This window comes from Dama dama, chromosome 22 (assembly GCF_033118175.1).
Source record: "Dama dama isolate Ldn47 chromosome 22, ASM3311817v1, whole genome shotgun sequence".
Classification (NCBI taxonomy): domain Eukaryota; kingdom Metazoa; phylum Chordata; class Mammalia; order Artiodactyla; family Cervidae; genus Dama; species Dama dama.
In genome coordinates, this window is record NC_083702.1 from 53,897,796 (window position 1) to 53,920,908 (window position 23,113).

Here is a 23,113-nt window from a genome sequence, read left to right on the forward strand (position 1 = left end):
TCCAGTAATGTTAACGTGTGGAGGAATTTTCCCAAGTGAGTCAGAATTTTCTTTTTGAAAGTAAAGCTTTAAGTTTCTTGGTTTCAACTTAACGCATAGGAAAGGTAGGATGTTCCCTTTTAAGTCAGTATATTCTCTAAAGCTGCTTTTATTTCTCAGGAAATGGATGGTTGGCCTGCAAATATTATTTTTCTAGCACCAGGTATATTCTAGAACTAGTTAATTCATTCCCATTTTTTTTTTTTTTGTGAACTGTGAAAATAAAAACATATGTATGTTTAAAAGAATGCTACGTAAAACTCATCCAAATTAAAACACTGTGGTCAGTATCTCACTGTCAACACCAGACACCCAAGAGCTGACAACTGTTGCAATTTTCTGCTTTTCTATATAATTATGCTACTCATGCAAGCGTTCCTGAAGACAGCAGTGCTTAATTTTATCTGCTCTGAATTCTATATAAATGGAATCATACTGTATGTTTTATTTTGCATATTTTATTACCTAACTTAAATTTTGAGTTCTCAATTCTATTCCATTTTCTATTCAGATGTTAAACCACACACTGATATAATTACTATAATTTTATACTGTGTCTAATGTAAGGTAAATCTCCACTTTGTTATTCTTCAAAAATATCTTGACCTTCATTCTCTGCATTTCTGTATAACATTATTTTTGCCCTCAGATGCAGAGAATTAGCCTAATTATGATTCTTAGTTTTTATAACTAATTTGTCCATTTATGTTCTTCATGTCTCTAATTTTTATGTTTATGTATCTAATACTGTAATAACACAATGAATGCTCATAAATCCTCCATGCAACCGAAGAATTAAAACTGTACTGGCAACTTTTATCTACCTCTGGGCTTCTCCTTCATCTCATCTCCTTGCTTCCCTTATCCTGAACTTCATTTTTATCATTAACATGTATTTTTGCAGGTATATGTATACTCATTTGTCTGAATGATATTGTTCAGTTCGGTTTGTTTTGAATTCTCTAGAAAGTATGCTATCCTGTATGTAGCCTTCTGAGACTTTCTTTTTTCCCCCCACGGTGCTACAAGATTTACCGGTGCTGTTGCATGTGGCCATCGCTGCATAGCAGACTGTAGTATGAACATTGTTGTGGTCTTATGTAGTAGGTGTTTAGATTTATATTCACAAGCTGGTAATTTCTCTATTTTCTTTCAGATTCCCTAAGCATCAAAGTTTTGAAAAATAAAGCTTAAGTCCACCCAGTTCAGCAAATGCCCTTTGGGTGAAAGTTGGTTGCAGTGCTCTGCATAGCGCTCTGGGTTCTGCTTTTATTTATTTATTTTCCGGTGATGAGAATTTTTAAGATCTACTTCCGCTGCAACTTTATCATTAATATTATTAATTTTGGCTGCACTGGGTCCTCACAGCAGCACACAGGCTTCTTCTAGTTGCAGGGGGATCAGACCCACATCCCCTGCACTAGATGGTAGATCCTCAATCACTGGACCACTAGAGAAGTCCCTGCGACTTTTAAAAATTGAAGTATAGTTGATTGACCATATCATGTTAGCTTCAGATGTAGAGCACATGTAGAGCATCATGTTAGTTTCAGATGGAGAGCACAGAGATTCAGAAAACACACACAGACACATATATAAATATCAGATTTTGTAATAATTGTCATAGGTTTTATGAAATATTGAATATAGTTCCCTGTGCTATACAGTGGGTCCTTATTGATTATTTTATGTATCATAGTGTGTATATGTTAATCTCATCCTCCTAATTTATCCCTCGCTCACTCTTTCTCCTTTGATAACCACAAGTTTGTTTTTTTATGCCTATGAGTCTGTTTGTTTTGGACATAAATTCATTTGTATCTTTAAGATTTCACATTTAAGCAATATCATCTGATATTTGTCTTTGTTTGGCGTAGTTTATTTTATTATAAGCTCTGGGTCCACCCATGTGTTGCAAATGGTATTATTTCATTCTCTTCATGGCTGAGTAATACTCGATTGTATGTATTACATCTTTTTGTATCCACTCCTTGGCTGATGGACATTTAGGTTGCTTCCATGTCTTGGTATTGTAAATAGTGCTGTGTAGTGAACACCGGGGTGCAGGTATCTTTTCAAATTATGGTTTCCCCTGGATACATGCCCAGGAGTGGGATTGCAGGATCATAAGGTAACCATTTTTAGTTTTTCAAGGAACTTCTATACTGTTCCCTACAGTGGCCATGCCAATTTACATTCCAGCCAACAGCATGTGTTATTTGTAGACATTTTGATGATGACCATTCTGACCAGTGTGAGGCAATACCTCCTTTTAATTTTAATTTGCATTTCTCTAATAATTAGTAATGCTGAGCATTTTTTCATGTGCCTTTGGCCATCTGTATCTCTTCTTTGGAGAAATGTCTGTATCTTCCGTCCATTTTTTTGACTGGACTGTTTTTTGTTGTTGTAGCATTGTATAAGCTGTTTGTATATTTTGGATATTAAACCCACGTCAGTAGCATCACTTACACATATTGTCTCCCATTCTGTAGGTTGTCTTTTCATTTTGTTGATGGGCTCCTTTGCTGCACAAAAGCTTTTAATTAGGTCCCATTTGTTTGTTTTTATTTCCATTACTGTAGAAGATGGATCCAAAAAGATATTGTGGTGATTTATGTTAAAGAGAGTCCTGGTCTCATATTATATTAGAGTCTCATATTTCCCTCTACAAGTTTTATAGTAACCAGTCTTAGATTTAGGTCTTTAATCTATTTTGAGTTTATTTTTGTAGATGGTGTTAGAGAATGTTCTAATTTCATTCTTTCACATGTAGCTTTTCAGTTTTCCCAGCACCACTTACATAAGAGACTGTCTTTTCTCCATTGTGTATTTTTGCCACCTTTGCTGTAGATTAATTGAGTACAAATATGTTGGTTTATTTTGGGGCTTTCTATTCTGTTCCATCTATCTATATTTCTATTTTTGTGCCAGTACCATATTGTTTTGATTACTCTTGCTTTGTAATATAGTCTAAAGTCAAGGAGCCTGATTCCTGCAGCTCTGTTTTTCTTAAGGTTGCTATTGCTATTTAGGGTCTTTTGTGTTTCCATATAAATTAACATTTTTTTGTTCTAGCTGTGTGGAAAATGTCATTGGTAATTTGATAGAGATTTCACTGAAATTGTAGATTGCCTTGAGTCATTAAGGAAAAAAATTAAGGAAACAATCCCATTTATTATTGCATCAAAATGTATAAAATACCTTGGAATAAACCTACCTAATGAGGCAAAGGACCTGTACTCCAAAAACCATAAGATACTTATGAAAGAAGTCAAAAATGACACCAAGAGATGGGAAGATACACCATGTTCTTGGACTGGAAGAATCAGTGCTGTTAAAATGACTATACCACCTAAGGCAATCTTAGCAATTTTCAAATATACAATACAGTATTATTAACTATAGTCATCATACTGTGCATTACATCCCTAGAATTAACTTACTTTATAATGCATTTTGCCCAGGCCACCCCAAGCCTTTGATAGCTACCAGTCTGATCTCTGAATCTGTGAGTTCAGATTTTATTTAGATTCTATACATAAGTGAGAGTATATGGTATTTGTCTTTTTCTGTCTAACATATTTCACTTTAGCATAAAACCCTCAAAATCCATCCATGCTGTCCCAATAGGATTTCCTCCTATTTTATGTTTGAATAATATTCCATTGTATATACACACCACATTTTCTTTATACATGTATCAGTCAGTAGGCACTTAGATGTTTCTAAGTCTATGTCTTGGCTATTATAAATAATGCTACACTACTGTAGCATTCTGGTGGTGCAGACTATTTTTTGAGATGGGGATTTGTTTCCTTTGGATAAATACCCAGTAGTGGAATTGCTGAATCATATGGCAGTTCAGTTTTTAACTTTCTGAGGAACTGCCACACTAGTGCCGTGTGTGTGTGTGTGTGTGTGTGTGTGTGTGTTAGCTGCCCAGTCGTGTCTGACTCTGCGACTCCATGGACTATATAGTCTGCCAGGCTCCTCTGTCCATGGAATTCTCCAGGGAAGAACACTGGAGTGGGTTGCCATTTCCTTCTCCGGTACTAGCGCCTTAGTGGCTGCCTATATTTACAGTCACAGCAGCAGTGCATGGGGGTTCCCTGTTCTTCACACCCTAGGCAACACTTGTTATTCTTCCGCTTCTTTGACAATAGCCATTCTAACAGGTGTGAAGTGCTACATCATTGTGTTTTGACTCCCATTTCCTTGATGATTAGTGACACTGGGTATCTTTTAAGTATAGTCAAGTATAAGTCAAGATAAGTATCTTGACTTATCTTTATGCCTTCTTTGGAAAAATGTCTGTTCAGATCCTTTGCCCATTTTAAAATAACATTTCCCCCTGCCATTGAATATATGAGTTCTCTATATATTTAGGATATTAACCTCTGATCAGAAAAACTATTTGAAAATATTTTCTCCTGTTCAGTAGATGGCCTTTTCATTTTGTTGATGATCTCCTTTGCTGTGCAGGTTGATATACTCCCACTTGTATATGTTTGCTTTTGTTGCTTTGTTTTTGGTGTCAGATTTAAGACATCATCACCAAAATTGGTGTCAAGTTGCTTACTGCCTTTGTTTTCTTCTAGAACTTTTATGGTTTCAAGTCTTAAAATCTTTAATTGATTTTTGAGTTAAATTTTATGTATGGTGTAAGAGAGAGGTCCAGTTTCATTTTCTGCATGAGGTTGTCTTGTTTTCCCAGCACCAGAAAGGAAGAAGCTATCCTTTCTCCATTGTATATTCTTGACTCCTTTGTCATAAATTGACTATATTTGTGTGGGTTTATTTCTGGGCTCTTGATTCTGTTCTGCTGATCTATGTGTCTGTTTTTATGTCAGCTAATAGTACTGATTACTGTTACTGTGACTGTTTTGATTATTATTTCTTTGTAATATAATTTGAAATAAGGAAGAGAGGTATAATATACTTTAAAATAAGGAAGATAGATGTTTCCAGCCTTTTCTTCTTTCTTAAGGTTACTTTGGGTATTCTGGGTCTTTGGTTCAGTTCAGTTCAGTCGCTTAGTCGTGTCCAACTCTTTGTGACCACATGAACCGCAGCACAACCAGGCCTCCCTGTCCACACAGATTTTAAGATTATTCTACTCCTATGAAAAATGCCATTGGGATTTTGATAAGGATTGTACTGAATCTGTATATTGCTTTGGGTAGTATGGACATTTTAACAATAATAACTCCTATAATCCATAAGTATGAAGCATTTTTAAAAATTTCTGTTTTCAGTTTATTCTATCAGCGTCTTACAGTTTTCAGTGTACAGGTCTTTCATTTTGTTGGGTAAATTTATTCCTAGACATTATTTTTGATGCAAGTATAAATGGGATTGTTTTCTTAATTTCTATTTCTTACAACTTGTTAGTGTATAGAATTATTTGTATACTGATTTTATATCATGCAACTTTACTGAATTTATTAGTTCAAAACAGTGTTTTGATTTTCTATATAGAATATCCTGTCATCTCCAAATAGTGACCATTTTACCTTTTCCTTCTTGATTTGGATGCCTTTTATTTCTTTTCTTTTTTAGCCTAGGACTTCCAATACTAGGCTGCAAAAAAGTGGTGATAGCCTCCTTGTTTTGTTGCTGATTTTAGAGGAAAAGCTTTCATTTCAGCTTCTCACCTTTGACTGTGACATTAGCTATGGGTTTGTCATATATGGCCATGATTATGTTGAAGTGCATGCAGTCACTCTATAACCACTTTGTTGAGAGGTTTTTTTTTTTTAATCATAATTGATGTTAAATTTTGTCAATTTTTTTTCTGCATCTATTGAGATGATTGATTTTTATCCTTTGTCAGTGTGGCATATCACAGTGATTTGCATATGTTGAGCCATCCAATCAATCCCACTTGATTATGGTGTATGAGCCTTTTAATATATTGCTGAATCTGGTTTGCTAATATTTTGTTGAGGATTTCTGCATTTATTCATCGGTGACATTGGCCTGTAATTTCTTGCAGTGTCTTGTTTGTGTCTCGTGATGCCTTTGTCCAGTACTGCTGGTGACATAAAATGACCTTGGAAGCATTCCCTCCTCTGCTGTTTTTTGAAAGAGTTTGAGAAAAATTGGTATTAATAGAATATTAGTAGAATTTGACTAATAGTAGAATTTATTTTACTATTTAGAAGAATTCATAGTGAAGCCATCTGCTTCTGGACTTTTGTTTGTTGGGAGGTTTTTGATTACTGATTCATTCATTTATTAGTACTCAGTTCAGATTTTCTTTCTTCCTGGTTCAGTCTTGGTAGGTTGTATGTTTCTAGGAATTTTTCCATCTTTCCTAGGTTGTCAAATTTGTTGGCATATAACTGTTCCTAATAGTCTCTTAGGATCATTAGTATTTCTGTGAAATCAGTTGTAATATCTCTTCTTGATTTCTGGTTTTATTTGAGTCCTCTGGTTTTTGGTGAGTCTAGTTAAAGGTTTGTTGAGTTTGTTCATTGTTAAAAGCATCAGCTCTTAGTTTCATCTTTTTAGTCTTATTTCCACTCTGAACTATTTCCTTCCTTCTATTAACTTTGGACTTTGTTCTAGTTCCTTGAGATGGAAAGTTACACTGTTTGGGACCTTTCTTGTTTCCTACTGTCACCTTTCCTCTGAGAACTGCGTTGGCTGCATCCCGTGTTTTGGTATGTTGTATTTTTCATTTTCAAATGTCTCAAGGTAATTTTTGATTTCTCTTTTGATTGCTTTGAACCATTGGTTGTTCTGTAGCATGTTGTTTAGTTTCCACATATATGTAACTTTTCCAGTTTTCTTTCTGTAATTGATTTCTTGCTTCATTTCATACTATTATGGTCAGAAAAGATGCTTGATATGATTTCAGTCTTCTAAATTTATTGAGACTTGTGACATAACATGATATATCCCGGAGAACGTTCCATGTGCATGAAAAGATGTAAATTCTGTTGCTTTTGATGGAATGTTCTGTACTTATCTGTTAAGTCCTTTTGTCTAAAGTCCTTTAAGACCAATGTTTATTGATTTTTTGTTGTTGTTTTTGGTTTGTTTGGATCATCTACTGTGGTATAAAAGTCCCCTAGTACTATTGTACTGCTGTTTATTTCTTCCTTTAGGTATAGGTATATCAATAGGTATATCAATATTTGTTTTATATAGTTAGGTGCTCCTGTATTGGGAAATATATTTTCTTGTTGGGTTGACCCCTTTATCACTATGTAATGACCTTCTTTTGTTATTATTTTGTTTTAAAGTCTTATTCTGTCTGATGTAAGTATAGATACTCCAACTTCCATCAGATTTCCATTTTCACAAAATACTTTTTTTCCATCCCTTCCTGTTTGAGTTGTTTGTATTTTTGCATCTGAAATGAGTCTTTTGTAGGCAGCATAGAGATGTCTTACTTTTTTCTTCCATTCAGCCACTCTATGTCTTTTTTTTTATTTTTATTTTTTTATTTATTCCAGTGGGTTTTGTCATACATTGATATGAATCAGCCATAGATTTACACGTATTCCCAATCCCAATCCCCCCTCCCACCTCCCTCTCCACCCGATTCCTCTGGGTCTTCCCAGTGCACCAGGCTGGAGCACTTGTCTCATGCATCCCACCTGGGCTGGTGATCTGTTTCACCATAGATAGTATACATGCTGTTCTTTTGAAATATCCCACCCTCACATTCTCCCACAAAGTTCAAAAGTCTGTTCTGTATTTCTGTGTCTCTTTTTCTGTTCTGCATATAGGGTTATCGTTATCACCTTTCTAACTGGAGAATTTGATTCACTTACATTGAAAATAGGTATTGATAGGTATGTACTTATTTCCCTCTTGTTTCTTCTTTTCTGGCTGTTGTGTAGTTCTCTTTGTTCCTTTCCCTTTCTCTTGCTTTCTTCCTTTTGGGCTTGACTTTCTTCAGTGTTATGATTAGAGTCTACTACCTTTTGTGTTGTACTATAGGTTTCTGCTTTGTGGTTAGCATAAGGCACACATATAACAGCTTGGATTTATAACAGTCTGTTTTAAGTTGATTGCAACTTAAGTTTGAATGTTTTCTGAAGTGCTACATTTTTGGCATCCTAAAGCTCCCCTCACCATGTTTTATGTTTCTAATGTGACAACTCACATTTTTATTATCTTGTGTATCCCTTAACTAATTATTGTAGTTACAGTCATTTTTTTGGACTTTTTTCTTGTGACTTTCATACTAACTTTATAACTGATTATTCCAGTACCTTTTCTATATATTGGCCTTTACCAGGGAGTTTTACAGTATCATGTGTTATCTTGTCACTAATTAGTGGGCTTTTGTTAGGGCTTCCAAAGCTATATTGAACAAAAGTGGTGAGAGTGGACATCCCTGTCTTATTTCTGATCTGAGAGGAAAAGCTTTGAGTTTTTAACCGTTGAGTATGTTGTTAGCTGTAACTCTGTCATCAGTTCAGTTCAGTCACTCAGTCATGTCCGGTTCTTTGCGACCCCATGGATTGCAGCACACCAGGCTTCCCTGTCCATCACCAACTCCTGGAGCCTACTCAAATTCATGTCCATCATGTCAGTGATGCCATCCAACCATCTCATCCTCTCCATCCACCTTCAATCTTTCCCAGCATCAGGGTCTTTTCTAATGAGTCAGTTCTTTGCATCAGGTGGCCAAAGTATTGGAATTTCAGCTTCAGCATCAGTGCTTCCAATGAACACTCAAGACTGATTTCCTTTAGGATGGACTGGTTGGATCTCCTTGCAGTCCAAGGGACTCTCAAGAGCTTCTCCAACACCACAGCTCAAAAACATCAGTTCATCGGTGTTTGGCTTGCTTTATAGTCCAACTCTCACATCCATACATGACTACTGGAAAAACCATAGCTTTGACTAGACAGACCTTTGTCAGTAATGTATCTGCTTTTTAATATGCTGTCTAGATTGGTCATAGCTTTTCTTGTAAGGAGCAAGCGTCTTTTAATTTCATGGCTGCAGTCACCATCTGCAGTGATTTTGGACTCCAAGAAAATAAAGTCTGTCACTGTTTCCTTTGTTTCCCCATCTATTTGCCATGAAGTGATGGGACCAGATGCCATGATCTTAGTTTTCTGAATGTTGAGCTTTAAGCCAACTTTTTCATTCTCCTCTTTCACTTTCATCAAGAAGCTCTTTAGTTCTTCTTCGCTTTCTGCCATAAGGGTGGTGTCATCTGCATATCTGAGGTTATTGATATTTCTCCTGGCAATCTTGATTCCAGCTTCTGCTTCATCTAGCCCGGCATTTTGCCTGATGTACTCTGCATATAATTTAAATAAGCAAGGTGACATATACAGCCTTGACATACTCCTTTCCCAATTTGGAGCCAGTCTGTTGTTCCATGTCCAGTTCTAACTGTTGCTTCTTGACCTGCAAACAGATTTCTCAGGAGGCAGGTCAGGTGGTCTGGTATTCCCATCTCTTGAAGAATTTTCCAGTTTGTGGTGATCCACACAGTCAAAGGCTTTGGCATAGTCAATATAGCAGAAGTAGATGTTTTTCTGAAACTCTCTTGCTTTTTCAAAGATCCAATGGATGTTGACACTTTGATATCTGGTTCCTTTGCCTTTTCCAAATCCAGCTTGAACATCTGGAAGTTCTTGGTTCATGTAATGTTGAGCCCGGCTTGGAGAATTTTGAGCATTACATTGCTAGCGTGTGAGATGAATGCAACTGTGCAGTAGTTTGAACATTCTTTGGCATTGCCTTTCTTTAGGGTGGGAATGAAAACTGACCTTTTCCAGTCCTGTGGCCACTGCTGAGTTTTCTAGATTTGCTGGCATATTGAGTGCAGCACTTTCACAGCATCATCTTTTAGTATTTGAAATAGCTCAGCTGGAATTCCATCACCTCCACTAGCTTTGTTCGTAGTGATGCTTGCTAAGGGCCACTTGAATTCGCATTCCAGGATATCAGGCTCTAGGTGAGTGATCACACCATTGTGGTTATCTGGGTCATGAAGATCTTTTTTGTATAGTTCTTCTGTGTCATATATGGCCTTTATTATGTTGAGGTATGTCCCCTCTGGGCCTTCCAGGTGGCCCTAGTGGTAAAGAACATGTTGGCCAATGCAGGAGATGTAATAGACATGGGTTTGATCCCTGGGTTCCCTTGTAGGGGGCATGGCAAGGCACTCCAGTATTCTTGCTTGGAGAGTCCATGGACAGACCAGCCTGGCAGGCTACAGTCCATAGGTCACAAAGGGTCAGATACAACTGAAGCGAGTTGCCATGCATGTACACATGTCTGCTCTATGCCCACTTTCTGGAGAGTTTTTTTATTTTTATCATAAATGGTGTTAAACGTGTTAAAAAGCTTTTTCTGAAACTATTGGGATGATCATATGGTTTTTATTCTTCAATATATGATGTTATATACCACACTGATGTGCCAATATTGAAAAATCCTTGCATTTCTGGGGTAAATTTCACTTGATCATAGTGATCAATGTATTGTTGGATTCAGTTTGCTAGTATTTTGTTTTAGGGTTTTTGCATCTATGTTTATCAGTGATATTGGCCTGTAATTTTCTTTTGTGGTATCTTTATTTTGTTTTTATATCAGGGTGATGATGGTTTCATAGAAGGAGTTTGGAAGTGCTCTTTCCTCTGCAATTTTTTGGAACAGTTTCAGAAGGATAGTGTTAAGTCTTTTCTAAATATTTGATAGAATTCACCTGTGAAGCAGTCCGGCCCCAGACTTTGGTTTATTCAGTTCAGTCTCTCAGTCATGTCCGACTCTTTGTGACCCCATGGACTGCAGCACACCAGGCTTCCCTGTCCATCACCAACTCCTGGAGCTTACTCAAACTCATTTGGTTTGTTGGGAGTTTTTAAATCACAGTTTCCATTTCAGTGCTTGTCATTGGTATGTTTGTATTTTCTCTTTTCTCCTGTTTAGTCTTGGGAGATTTTTTCTTCTTGGATTGATCTCTTGATCATTATGTAGTTCTCTTCTTTGGTCTGCTGTAACAGTCTTTAAAGTCCATTTTGTCTGATATGAGTAGTGCTACTCCAACTTTCCTTTGACTTCCATTTGCATGGAATACCTTTTCCACCCTCTCACTTTCAGTTTGTGTGGGTCTTGCATGTGTGTGTGTGCATGTGCACTCAGTCGTGTCTGACTCTCTGCAACCCTGTGAACTATAGCCTGTCAGGCTCCTCTGTTCATGGGATTTCCCAGGCAAGGATACTGGAGTGGGTTGCCATTTCCTTCTCCAGGGGATCTTCCCAACCCAAGGACTGAACCTGCATTTCTTGTGTCTCCTGTGTTTCCGGGTGGGTTCTTTATCAACTGAGCCACCTGGCGGACAGCATATATATGGGCCTTGTTTTTTGTATCCATTCATCCAGTCTGTGGCTTTTGATTGCAGTGTTTAATCTGTTTCTGTTTCAGGTAATTATCAAAATGTATGTTCTTAATGCCATTTTGTTAATTGTTTTGGATTTATTTTTGTAATTCATTTTTCTTCCCTTCCTCTTTTGCTTTGTGATTTGATGACTACCTTTAGAGTTGTGTTTGGATTCCTTTCTCTTTATTTGTGTGTATCTATTGTAGATTTTCAGTTTGTGGTTCCCATGAGGTTTTGATATAGCAATCTATGTGTACATGCACATACATATAAAAGATTAAGCTGCTGGCTTCTTAATTTCACATGCATTTCCAGTGTCTTGCATTTGTGCTCACCTTTTCTCAAGATTGCTGGTTTTGATGTCATATTTGTGCATGGGATGATTTCCTACCTTCATAATTTTGTTTCTAGTTGTGGCCTTTTGTTTTTCACCTAGAGAAGCTCCTATAGCATTTGTTGCAAAGCTGGTCTGGTGGTGGTGAATTCTCTTAGCTTTGGCTTGTCTGTCAAGCTTTTGATATCTCTGTTAAATCTGAATGAGAGTCTTGTTGAGTAGAGTATTCTTGGTTGTACGTTCTTCCCTTTCATCACTGTAAATACATTGTGCCACTTTCTTCTGGCCTCAGAGTTTCTGCTGAAAAATCATCTGATAACCTTATGGGAATTCCCTTGTATGTTATTTGCTGTTTTCCTTCATTGCTTTTAGTATCTTTCCTTTGTCTTTAATTTTTGTCAAATTGATTACTATATGTCTTGGCATGTTCCTCCCTGGGTTTACCCCATAAGGAACTCTCTGCATTTCTGGGTCTTGAGTGACTCCTTTCCAATGTAAGGGAAGTTTTCAGCTATTATCTCTTCAAATATCTTCTCAGGTCCTTTCTCTTCCTTGGACCCCTGTTATACAAATGTTGGCACAATTAATGTTATTCCAGAGGTCTCTTACACTGTCCTCATTTCTCTTCATTCTTTTTTTTTTTATTCTATTCCATGACAGTGATTCCCACCATCCTGTCTTCCAGCTCACTTATGCATTCTTCTGCCTGTTATTCTGCTATTGATTTCTTCTAGTGGATTTTTCATTTCAGTTATTGTACTGTTCACCTCTGTTCTTTAGTTCTAGGTCTTTGTTAAACATTTATCTTCTTGATCTATGCCTCCATTCTTTTTCCAAGCTCTTGGATCCTCTTTACTGTCATTATTCTGAATTCTTTTTAGGGCAGATGGCCTGTCTCCACTTCATTCAGTTGTCTTTCTGAGGCTTTATCTTGTTCCTTCATTTGGGACCTATTCCTTGGCTGTCTTTTTTTGTCTAACTTTCTGTGATTGTGGTTTCCATTCTGAAGGCTGCACGTTGTAATTCTTCTTCTGCTGTCTTCACCTTGGTGGATGAGGCTGACCTAAGAGGCTTGTTTGAGCTTCTTGGTGGGAGGGACTGGTTCCTGCCCGCTGGTGGGTGGAGTTGGGTCTTGTCACTCAGGGCAGGACCATGCCAAGAGGTGTGTTTATCAGGCAGCTGTGTGCTCAGGAAGACTCTGAGCAGCCTGTCTGCTGATGAGTGGGGCTGTGTTCCCACTTGGTTCGTTGTTTGGCCTGAAGTGTCCTGGCCTGCCGGCTGTAAGCTGAGCCCAGGTCCGGGTGAGAAAATGATGGCCTCCAGGAAGGCTGATGCTAATGAGTACTCCTTAGAACTCCGTTGACTGTGTTTTTTTCCTTTAGTGAGCCACAGTTGCCCCCTGCCTGTGTGGGAGACCCTCCGATACTAGCGGGTAGGTCTGGCCCAGGCTCTTATGAGGTCACTGTTTATTTTTGGGTCCTGGTGCACACAAGACCCTGTGTGTGCCCTCTAAGAGTGGGAGTTTCTGTTTTCCCCAGACCTGTGGAATTCCTGTGATCAAACCCTGTTGGCCTTCAAAGCCAGATTTGCTGGGGCTCTGCCTACCATTGCAGGGGACCCTGACATGGGGCTTAGAACCTTCACTCCTGTGGGAGAATTTCTGTGGTATAATTCTTTTCCAGTTTGTGGGTCACCCACTGGGTGGTGGCTGTGATTTGACTTATCATGATTGCACCCTTCCTACTATCGTGTTGTGGCTTCTTTATTTTTGGGTGTAGAATATCTATTTTTGTAGGTTTCAGTAGTTATTAGTTGATGGTTGTTCCGCAGTTATTTGTGATTTTGGTGTTTTTGTAAGGAGAGGTGAGTTCACGTCCTTCTACTCTTATCATTTAGTCTCAGCCTTAAGCAGCGATGTTTGGAAAGGAATCTTTTCTCTAAGGAGTAGGTCTCAACAGTGGGCTTAAAATATTCAGAAAGCCATGTTGTAAACAGATTTTCTGTGATTCAGGCTTTATTGCTCCATTTATAGAACACCTGCAGACTAGACTTGGCATAATTCTTAAGGGCCCTAGGACTTTCAGAATGGTAAATGAGCACTGGCTTCATTAACTCTTTAATGAGAGAGTCAGCCTGTCCTTTGAAGTTTGAAGTCAGGCATTGACTTCTCCTCTCTAGCTATGAATGTTCTAGATGACATCTTCTTCCAACAGAGGCTGCTTCATCTATCTTTAAAATCTGTTGTCTAGTGTGTTTTATTATTACATTATTTATACATTTGTATTTGTATGTATATATTTGTATATGTATGTATATATACATATGTATACATTTGTATACATATGTATTTATACATTAGTATCCTTAATGTACTTCATTAAGTATTTTAGGTAGATCTTCTGGATAAATAACTGCAGTTTCTACAATAGCACTTGCATGTAGCTTCTTTCTTTAAACTCATGAACCAACCTCTGCTAGCTTCAAACTTTTCTGTGGATGAGGAACATCTATCTCAGATCTCACAGAATTGAAAGAGTGAGGGTCTCTCCCTGGATTAAGCTTTGGCTTAAGGAAATGTTGTTACTGGTTTGATCTTTTGTACAGATCACTAAAACTTTCTTCAGATCATCAGTAAGGCTGTTTTACTTCTCATTTGGGTGTTCACTGGAGTAGCACTTTAAATTTCCTCCAAGAACTTTTCCTTTGCACTTATAACCTGGCAAACTGTTTGGTTTAAGATGCCTAACTTTGGGCTTACCTCTGCTTTCAACATGCCTTCCTAACTAAGCTTAGTCATTTCTTGATTTTAATTTTAATTTCTAGCTTTTAATTTAAAGTCAGAGATGTGAGGCTTTCCTTCTTCTTGAACACTTACAGGCCACTGAAAGGTTATTAATTGGCCTAATTTTAATATTGTTGTGTCAGGGAAGAGGGGAATCCAAGGAGAGGGAGAGCAGGGAAAAAAAGAGTAGTCAGAACACATGTAACATTTATCACTGTCTTTCTTACATGGGCATAGTTTGTAGCACCCCAAAACAATTACAGTAGTAACACCAAAGATCACTGATTATAGGTCATCACAGCAAATATAATAATGAAAAATTTTGAAATATGGTGATAATTACCAAAACATGCCAGAGTCACAAAGTGGTCAAATGCTATTGGAAAAACAGCACTGACGGACTTTCTCAACACAGGATTGCCACAAACCTTGTGAAGTACAGTGAAAGTCGCTCAGTCATGTCCAGCTCTTTGTGACCCCACGGACTATACAGTCCATGGAATTCTCCAGGTCAGAATACTGGAGTGGGTAGCCTTTCCCTTCTCCAGGGGATCTTCCCAACCCAGGGATCGAACTGGGATCTCCTGTGGATTCTTTACCAACTGAGCTATCAGAGACGTCACAAACCTTAAGCTTTTAAAAAAATGCAGTATCTGTGAAGTGCACAAAAATGAGATATGCCTGTGTGTATGTAACAAGTTGCTTTTCTCTTGCTGCTTCTAATATTCTCTACTTTTCTTAACTTTTGACACTTTAAATATAATGTCTTAGTGGGGATCTCTTTGGGTTCCTCTTACATGGGCTTCCTGGATCTAGAAGCCTGGGATTCACCTCAGAGATTGTGCTTTAATCAGTCTGGGTCACAGCTTGGTGAAGAGATTCTAAAATCCTCCAGAGGACTGTAATGCATAGTTAAGTTTGAGAATCCCTGCTTTAAAGCCGCTCAGTCAAAAAGGGCTGTTATCAGCATCGAAACATGTATATTATCAAGTGTGAAACAGATCGCCAGTCCAGGTTGGATGCATGAGACAAGTGCTCAGGGCTGGTGCACTGGGAAGACCCAGAGGGATGGGATGGGGAGGGAGGTGGGAGTGGGGATCAGGATGGGGAACACATGTGAATCCATGGCTGATTCATGTCAATGTATGGCAAAACCACTGCAATATTGTAAAGTAATTAGCCTCCAACTAATAAAAATAATTGGGAAAAAAAAAAGGGCTGTTATCTATGCAACACCTCCCCACGACAGAGCCAGCCCAGCCGAGGCTAAGTGTGCTACACTTACCTACAGTACTTGAGAGGAGTCCCCGAGAACTCACTGCCATCAGACTCAGGTTCAGATCTGTTCTCAAAGTCAGAAATTCGGAATACAGACAAGCTGGCATTAACGTAGCCAACCATGCACCTAGAAATGAAAACAGATTCTGTAATTAGACTCTGATCACCTTTGCATCCAATCCACCAAGGGTCTACTTGCTAGAAATTCCTGCAGTTATAGGTGTCTTACCTGACCCTGTCTTGTCACAGCACTCAAGTTGGAATACACTGAAAAAGCCTGGCTGTGTTAAATGAGAAACAAGTCATTTCTTTTCTTCTGGTCCTTTTTGTGCAGAATCATCATATAGAACAGCACTACCCCACTCAATGCTTCAGTGAAACGGTGAAAGCATTGCATAATCAGTACAAATTAGGTCACGGCTTCTTTCATAAATACACACATACATGTAAACATAATCACATTCCTTCATTACTGGTTGTCTATACTTTCTTATGTGGGGTTTCCCAGGTGCCTCAGTAGGTAAAGAACCTCCCTGCAATCCAAGAGATGCCAGAGATATGGGATCGATTCCTGGGTCAGGAAGATCCCCTGGAGGAGGGCATGACTACCCACTCCAGTATTCTTGCCTGGAGAATCTCATGGAGAGAGGAGCCTGGTGGGCTACAGTCCATAGATCACAAAGAGCTGGACATGACTGAAGTGAATGAGCAAAGCACATACTTTCTTATAATGACCTGAATATAATTGGTATGGATATGACACCCCCTCCCCAATTCATCCATGCCATAATCATGCTAGATTATGTTTCCTTCATGTATCCTATGCGTCCATGCCTCTGCTTATGTTGGGATTCCTTACTCATTTTGTACAAGTGGTAACACTGTCCATCCTCCGATGGCCAGCTGAGATGCCATCTCTTGTGTGAAGATGTCCTAATATGCCTAGTCAGAGGCTTCATTCCCTTCTCTCTGTGGTGCTGCTGTATTTACTTCATAATGGCCATATAGCTTATCCTAGAGTTGACTGCATACATGTATGTCTTCTCCTTTGGACTGTAGTGTTTTTTATTTTTGGATCAAAAGAGGTATCATCAATACTTTGGTATCCTAGGATAGTCTCACGCAGTGTAGGAATCCAGTAAATATTGAATGTAATGGATTTGATTGGAGAGGACCTAAAGTATCAGGGGTTCTGTCAAGGTCTGGAAGATGGATCAGGAATAAAATTACTACCTAGGATTATAAGCTTCTTGAGGACATGGCTTTCAGCCTGTGCTGGGGGTTCAGTATATTACAGTACAAGAAACTTGGGCTTTAGGGTCATATATTGTAGCTTTGCTTTCTAGCCATGTCATATTGACAAAGTATGCAACTTCTTTAAAGCAACAAATGTGACACCTCACAGGGTCATTGTGGGAATAAAATGATATGCATAAACTATATCTGCCTATGTACTGCTTATATACTCTGTTATACTGCTTAGCATATAGCAAGATCTTAATAAACCTGAGTGGCTGTTATTCATTTTATTGCATTCACCTAGCAAGAGGTCAACAAATAATTATAAATTGAAAGAATAAATAATGTAAATCCATGGCTGATTCATGTCAATGTATGACAAAAACCACTATAATATTGTAAAGTAATTAGCCTCCAACTAATAAAAATAAATGAGAAAAAAAAGAATAAATAATGGTTTTCAGACTCTTTTCATTAGTATGTCTGATGTGATTATTCAAAGTGGCTGAATATCAGACCCAAGTGATGACACAGATACAGTTGTGAGAGCACATGGGTTCTGTATGTGTGTTGTCTTGCTCGAGAAAAGGCTGGACTTAGGTGAACCAAGCAGAAGGGCTCATTTGTCAAGTCACTCATGAGTGAAAGTAATGGTCAGAGTGTGTGTAACATGCCCTTCTCCCACTGGCAGCAGGCATCCCCATCACTCCATAAAAGGGTAATTTGAAATGATTTCTCCCCATATATGAACTGCCTAGAACATGACATGAAAACAAATCAGTGTCTTGACGATAATTAGTTGTCAGAGAGGGGGCCAGTTTTGTGAAATACGGAGCAGAGCCTTCTCAGGAGCTGGGCTGTGGGAAGGGAAAGGTGCTCTGGAAACTGGCAAAAAACAGGCCATTGTTGAAATGGAATAATTATTTCCAGGCCCTCCTACACTCTTCTCTCATAACGCAGCCCTGAGCTTTACTGAGATTAAAGCTGCTTGTCTAATGGCTGCCGTTGAAAAAACCTCAATTGAGAACTTACATTCAAATGAAATACCTGTCTCATGGGCTGAACACCTTAAAGCCTCAAAATAAAAGGGGTATGTCACTGAACTATTTATTAAGCATATTCATTTGATGTCACTCATAAATCAAGCTGAAAATGTGCCTTTAGTGGGCGTGTACTCCCTCTGGGTCCAACGCATTACATGTGAAGCTGGTACATATATACATATTGTCAACTGTGTAAGTCTTTCCTCCATGCTATTTTCATAACCAGAGAAGGAGGAGGACTGTGAATGCTGGACTGTCTCGGCATTTCTCTATCTCCACGGTGGGAGAATCTGGGCTTGCCAACATCACACAGTTGGGACCGTCATCGATTCAGGGAGGTGAGGTTTCCCACGCCTCACTGTACGGTGTGCTTCGATCTCAGTGGCATCCACATGTCAGCCCAGCGGCCTCCCGTTACAGCAGGAAGGCCCCAGGCAGTGGCAGATCCCATGTCTGCTATTCAGCTCGCTGCCAGGTGGTCTGAGGACCCTCCATGTGACACAGCCCCAGCTCCCAGTGAGACACAGTGAAGATGAGGCTACACTGATGATCAAGGAGAAGTGAGAGGGACGGAGAAAAAGGTATCAGACAAAGGAGGTGTTTCCTGGGAACATAAAATAATAATTTCCTTAAGGGGAAGGTAGCCTCCGCAGGCATTTCTAAGAAAGGAGATTCAGAAAAACGTCTTATGAAAAGGCAGCATTGTTTGAATTAGAATGCATACCTTGTCCAAGTAATGCCTCTGAGAAGACATATTTAAATGTGAGAATTCTGGTTTTAACATTATTCATTATTTATTGCTTTCCATCCTTTACTATGGGGGGAAAGGATGAACTAGAGATGATTATTATACCTGGCTTCCCTGATGGCTCAGACAGTGAAGAATCTACATGTCATGCAGGAGACCTGGGTTCAATCCCTGGATCAGGAAGATCCCCTGGAGAAGGGAATGGCAACCCACTCCAGTATTCTTGCCTGGAGAATTCCATGGGCAGAGAATCCTGGCAGGCTACAGTCCATGGGGCCGCAAAGAATCGGACACACCTGAGCGACTAACACACACACTCATAGTTATACTTACTATAACTGTTATCTGGGAGAGAACAGAAGGAGAAGCTGACTTTTGAATCTGTTGATTCCAGGTCAGACTCACTGCAGAGCATCTTTGAATTCTGCTAAAGTAAATTTGCTTTTGAGGTTTTAGGCATTGTGACTCACAAAGCATGGGGTGACAGGTCAAAAAATCCAGGGGAAATGAGATCAGGTTTGTGCATTTAAAGTCAGACATGTTTTTTAGATGACTATAATAAATAACTTAAGCAACTAACACTTTCACTTAACCATCAGCTTTATCTTTTGAAATACAACTTTGAAACTGATTATGATGTTGATCTATTTAATTGATTTATAGTTTATAAATATAGTTCATTCAGATATTCATAACCTATTCTGTGAAAATTTGAGCAGTGTCCTTGATCAAGTCTGTAACTCCTTATGAGATCACTATTTCTACAGGAAAATTACCTTGATTTTATTTATCACTACATCATGTACACCAGGTACATATCTCACAGTAATTCTTGGGCCTGCATATATCCTTAGAGAATGTTGCCAAACTGTAAGAGAATGTTCCCAAACTGTAATCTATGTCTATCTGATACCAAAGTAATTAGTTTGATGCATTCATTGAGGGTAAGGGATCAAACTGACAAGAATGGTTATTTGTGCTTTCTGGGAAAAAAATTTAGTTTGTTGACTGAAATTTTAACTCTAATTGGCAGGAACAATTTTATAATTTGCACCTTCAATTTTATTTCACAATTTCTGCCTCCTGATGTCTGCCCAGAGGTGATTTCAGTTATCTAAGCTCTTTTTAAAGGGCCCCTGGGAAGATACCCTCAAAGAGGAAGTGACTTCATTTTATAATCAATAAACAGTCTGATCACAGGCAGCAGGAAAGACAGAGTGTCTTGAGAGGGAAGATGACAATGTCTGAAATACTCTTGTGTACCCCTATGTGGAGACCATGCTTCAAACCACAGTGTTCCAGATCTGGCTGAAAATGAGACTATCCTCCCCACTGTGTCACTGAAGGCTTGTCTGCAGAGCGTGTGTGCTGGGGGAGAGACTAGTTGGAACACACGGCTAGGAATAACTGAAGCACGCTGTCATAGGGACAAGGGGCCTGTGAACTGAATGACCCTGGATGGAGGCTTGAAATTCTCATCCGTGGAGGAGCCAGGGAAGCCTGAAAGAAACCTGGAGGTTGGGAGAAAGGTGATGGGTCTGGTTGGAGTACTGTTGACTTGGGTCAATTTAAATTGAAATATGACATTTCTACAACTGGACTAAATCGTGAGTGGGATTTGACTCTGACTGCACGTGCTACCCCAGAAGCCTATGACATCTAAAATTTGATAATGCTGCTCCTCTATGAGTTCACTCATCTCTGAAGCATTTTTAAATTGGAAAAAGAAGAAACCTAAAAAGGATAATAGAGTAGCTGGTGGGGCAGAAAATAAGATTCATGGAGAAACATAGACAAATGTAACTACTTGAAAACAAGAAAAATGAACAATGGAGTAGAAGATTAAAAAGTGGATGTATAAATATTGAAGGTGGCAAAGGTTAAGAGAAAGGTTGTTTTAAAAAAAAAGGAACTGGAGAGCACAATAAAACTGAAATATAAGGAGGCTATTTAGATAAATTCTAATCACCATGAACACTGTCTTAAATCTAATAGGCTGCCAAAAGTCTAAAGAATTGATTCACTATTAACTGTGCATAATGTGCCTACTTTATTTTGTGGTTCCCTCTAGAATAAGACACGGAGAAGGCAATGGCACCCCACTCCAGTACTCTTGTCTGGAAAATCCCATGGAGGGAGCAGCCTGGTAGGCTGCAGTCCGTGGGGTTGCTAAGAGTCAGACACGACTGAGCGACTTCACTTTCACTTTTCACTTTCATGCATTGGAGAAGGAAATGGCAGCCCACTCCAGTGTTCTTGCCTGGAGAATCCCAAGGACGGGGGAGCCTGGTGGGCTGCTGTCTATGGGGTCGTACAGAGTCGGACACGACTGAAGTGACTTAGCAGCAGCAGCAGAAGAACAAGACAGGTTTCACAATATTTGAAATAAGGGAAGAATGGGAATAACCACTGGAATTTAAACCCCACAGAGTTGACTATTGATGAGTTGGATAATGGCTTATTGGCACAGGCCTTGAGAGCTGTGAGGTTTACGATGAGTCCTGCCTTATGATTCTGGATTTAATCTCTCAATCTCTTTCTGCTCTTCAAAATGAGGGTAATAATACATGTCCTTGCTCCCTGAATTGTTTTGAGAATCAAACCATACATGAATGTGATTTGAATATAGGTAAGCTTTTCTAGGCTAAGTCAAGCACAAAATGTTGACAACAGTTACAGTTAGAAAGAAATGCATCCATAGTACAACATAAGTTTTTAAATCTTTCTTTAAATGGGATGGTATGCTCACTTAAAGTTGCTACAGTGTATGTGTTTAACAACCACATGGCTAGTGTAGTAATGAACTTTATAGAAATTTCCTCAAATAACTGGATTGTGAGCTGGACCTTGACTACACAGGTATGAATTCAGCCAACTTCGTTTGGTGGCACTGTCCTCCTTGAGGGCTGGTGGAACTATAAGAGCTACAGACGGTGAATTAATTTGGCTCAAACTAGTAAGCCAAGAGGCAGGGCTGCTTGTGTGAATAAGCAATAGCCCAAGTGAGATGATTTCTGGGGCACTGAAATGATCCTGTGACACTAACACATGTTCTACTCTGACCTACAGACATTTAAATCCCACAATTAGATTATTTTGACATTAACCAAACAGGGTTGTTGTACTTTTTCCCATTGAAGTATGTTAGGACTTTTTATATCTTTTTTCCCAAGGATGTATTAATAGAAGTGAAAGTTAGGGGACATGTTATGACATTGTCAAGGCTTTATCTGACCAGAAATACAGCACTGGAAATCACTGAGGTGATGCTATAGAACTGACCTCTCAGGGAGTTAAGTTTACCCACTTTGCCTACGATAATATTGACACTGGTAAAGTCAAGAGCCAGGAAAGAAGCATTCAGTTACTTATTCCACAAGTATTTATTGAGTACTTTATGGGTACCTGGCACGTGGTTGAACATTTCTGCAAATATAAAATTTGCAGAGTCTACCTAATGACACAAGGGGAATCAAATTATATTTTTACAAACTCATAAAAATGGCATAACTATACATCAAGGACTACTTCTTTTTGCTACACAGCATACCACACATTTTTAAATTCATGGTGGGCAAGAGTGGGAAAAATGATTAATTGCTCTTCTCACATTTGATTCCATCTAAAATTTGTATGCTCTATATGACTCCCAGCCCTTCAGTAGAACAGAATGTTTTCTTTGGCCAAAAGTATTGTTATATTATAATCCCACCTCCCCCACAACAGGCCTTCTTGTCCTGGACTTGTGTCCCATGTACTCCAAAGCAGAGGCTTCTGTTTGGGTGTCCAGCCGTACACAATGGCTAGGGAATGGGGATTCCATGATGGTTTTATGGCAAACTTACTTTTGCCCAGCTTCTCCTTGGCCTGCACAGGGTCCATACTTATAAGCATATACCAAGCGAGGGATGAAGTCAGATGTGATCGCTATGACAAATGCATTTGTAATAACGGAGAGAATTCCAATGCCTTCAAGAATCCCATACCAAATTCCTATTCAAAGAGAAGTTTTAGTTAATTCCAGATACAACAGCAGAGGCAAATAAGTATGAAAACAACTGGGGTAACTAATTTTCAATAGTCCTTTCCATGGGTCCTCCCATCATTCCAAATACTGATACTTGCAATCAGAAGGAAGAATTTCTACTTGCAAACACCTTGGCACTGAAGGAGTTTGCACGCAAGCGCCAATGCTCATGACTTAAAACTCAATCAGCTTCAGACATAAGGAGAGAATTCTGGTTGATGATAAGGTACCAAATGCCATCTGCTAAGACTGGCTGGC

At 38.9% G+C, this 23,113-nt stretch overlaps 1 protein-coding gene across 1 annotated transcript in view; it reads right to left on the reverse strand.

Moving 5' to 3' along the window:
• ANO4 (anoctamin 4) overlaps nucleotides 1–23,113 on the reverse strand; it is a 418,375-nt gene that overhangs the window by 10,332 nt on the left and 384,930 nt on the right. Inside the window, exons 26-27 of the mRNA XM_061124170.1 lie at nucleotides 22,674–22,821; nucleotides 15,806–15,925 (exon numbers count right to left, since the gene is read on the reverse strand). Of these exons, the coding sequence (XP_060980153.1) occupies nucleotides 15,806–15,925; nucleotides 22,674–22,821 (268 nt within the window). The remainder of the gene's footprint in view (nucleotides 1–15,805; nucleotides 15,926–22,673; nucleotides 22,822–23,113) is intronic.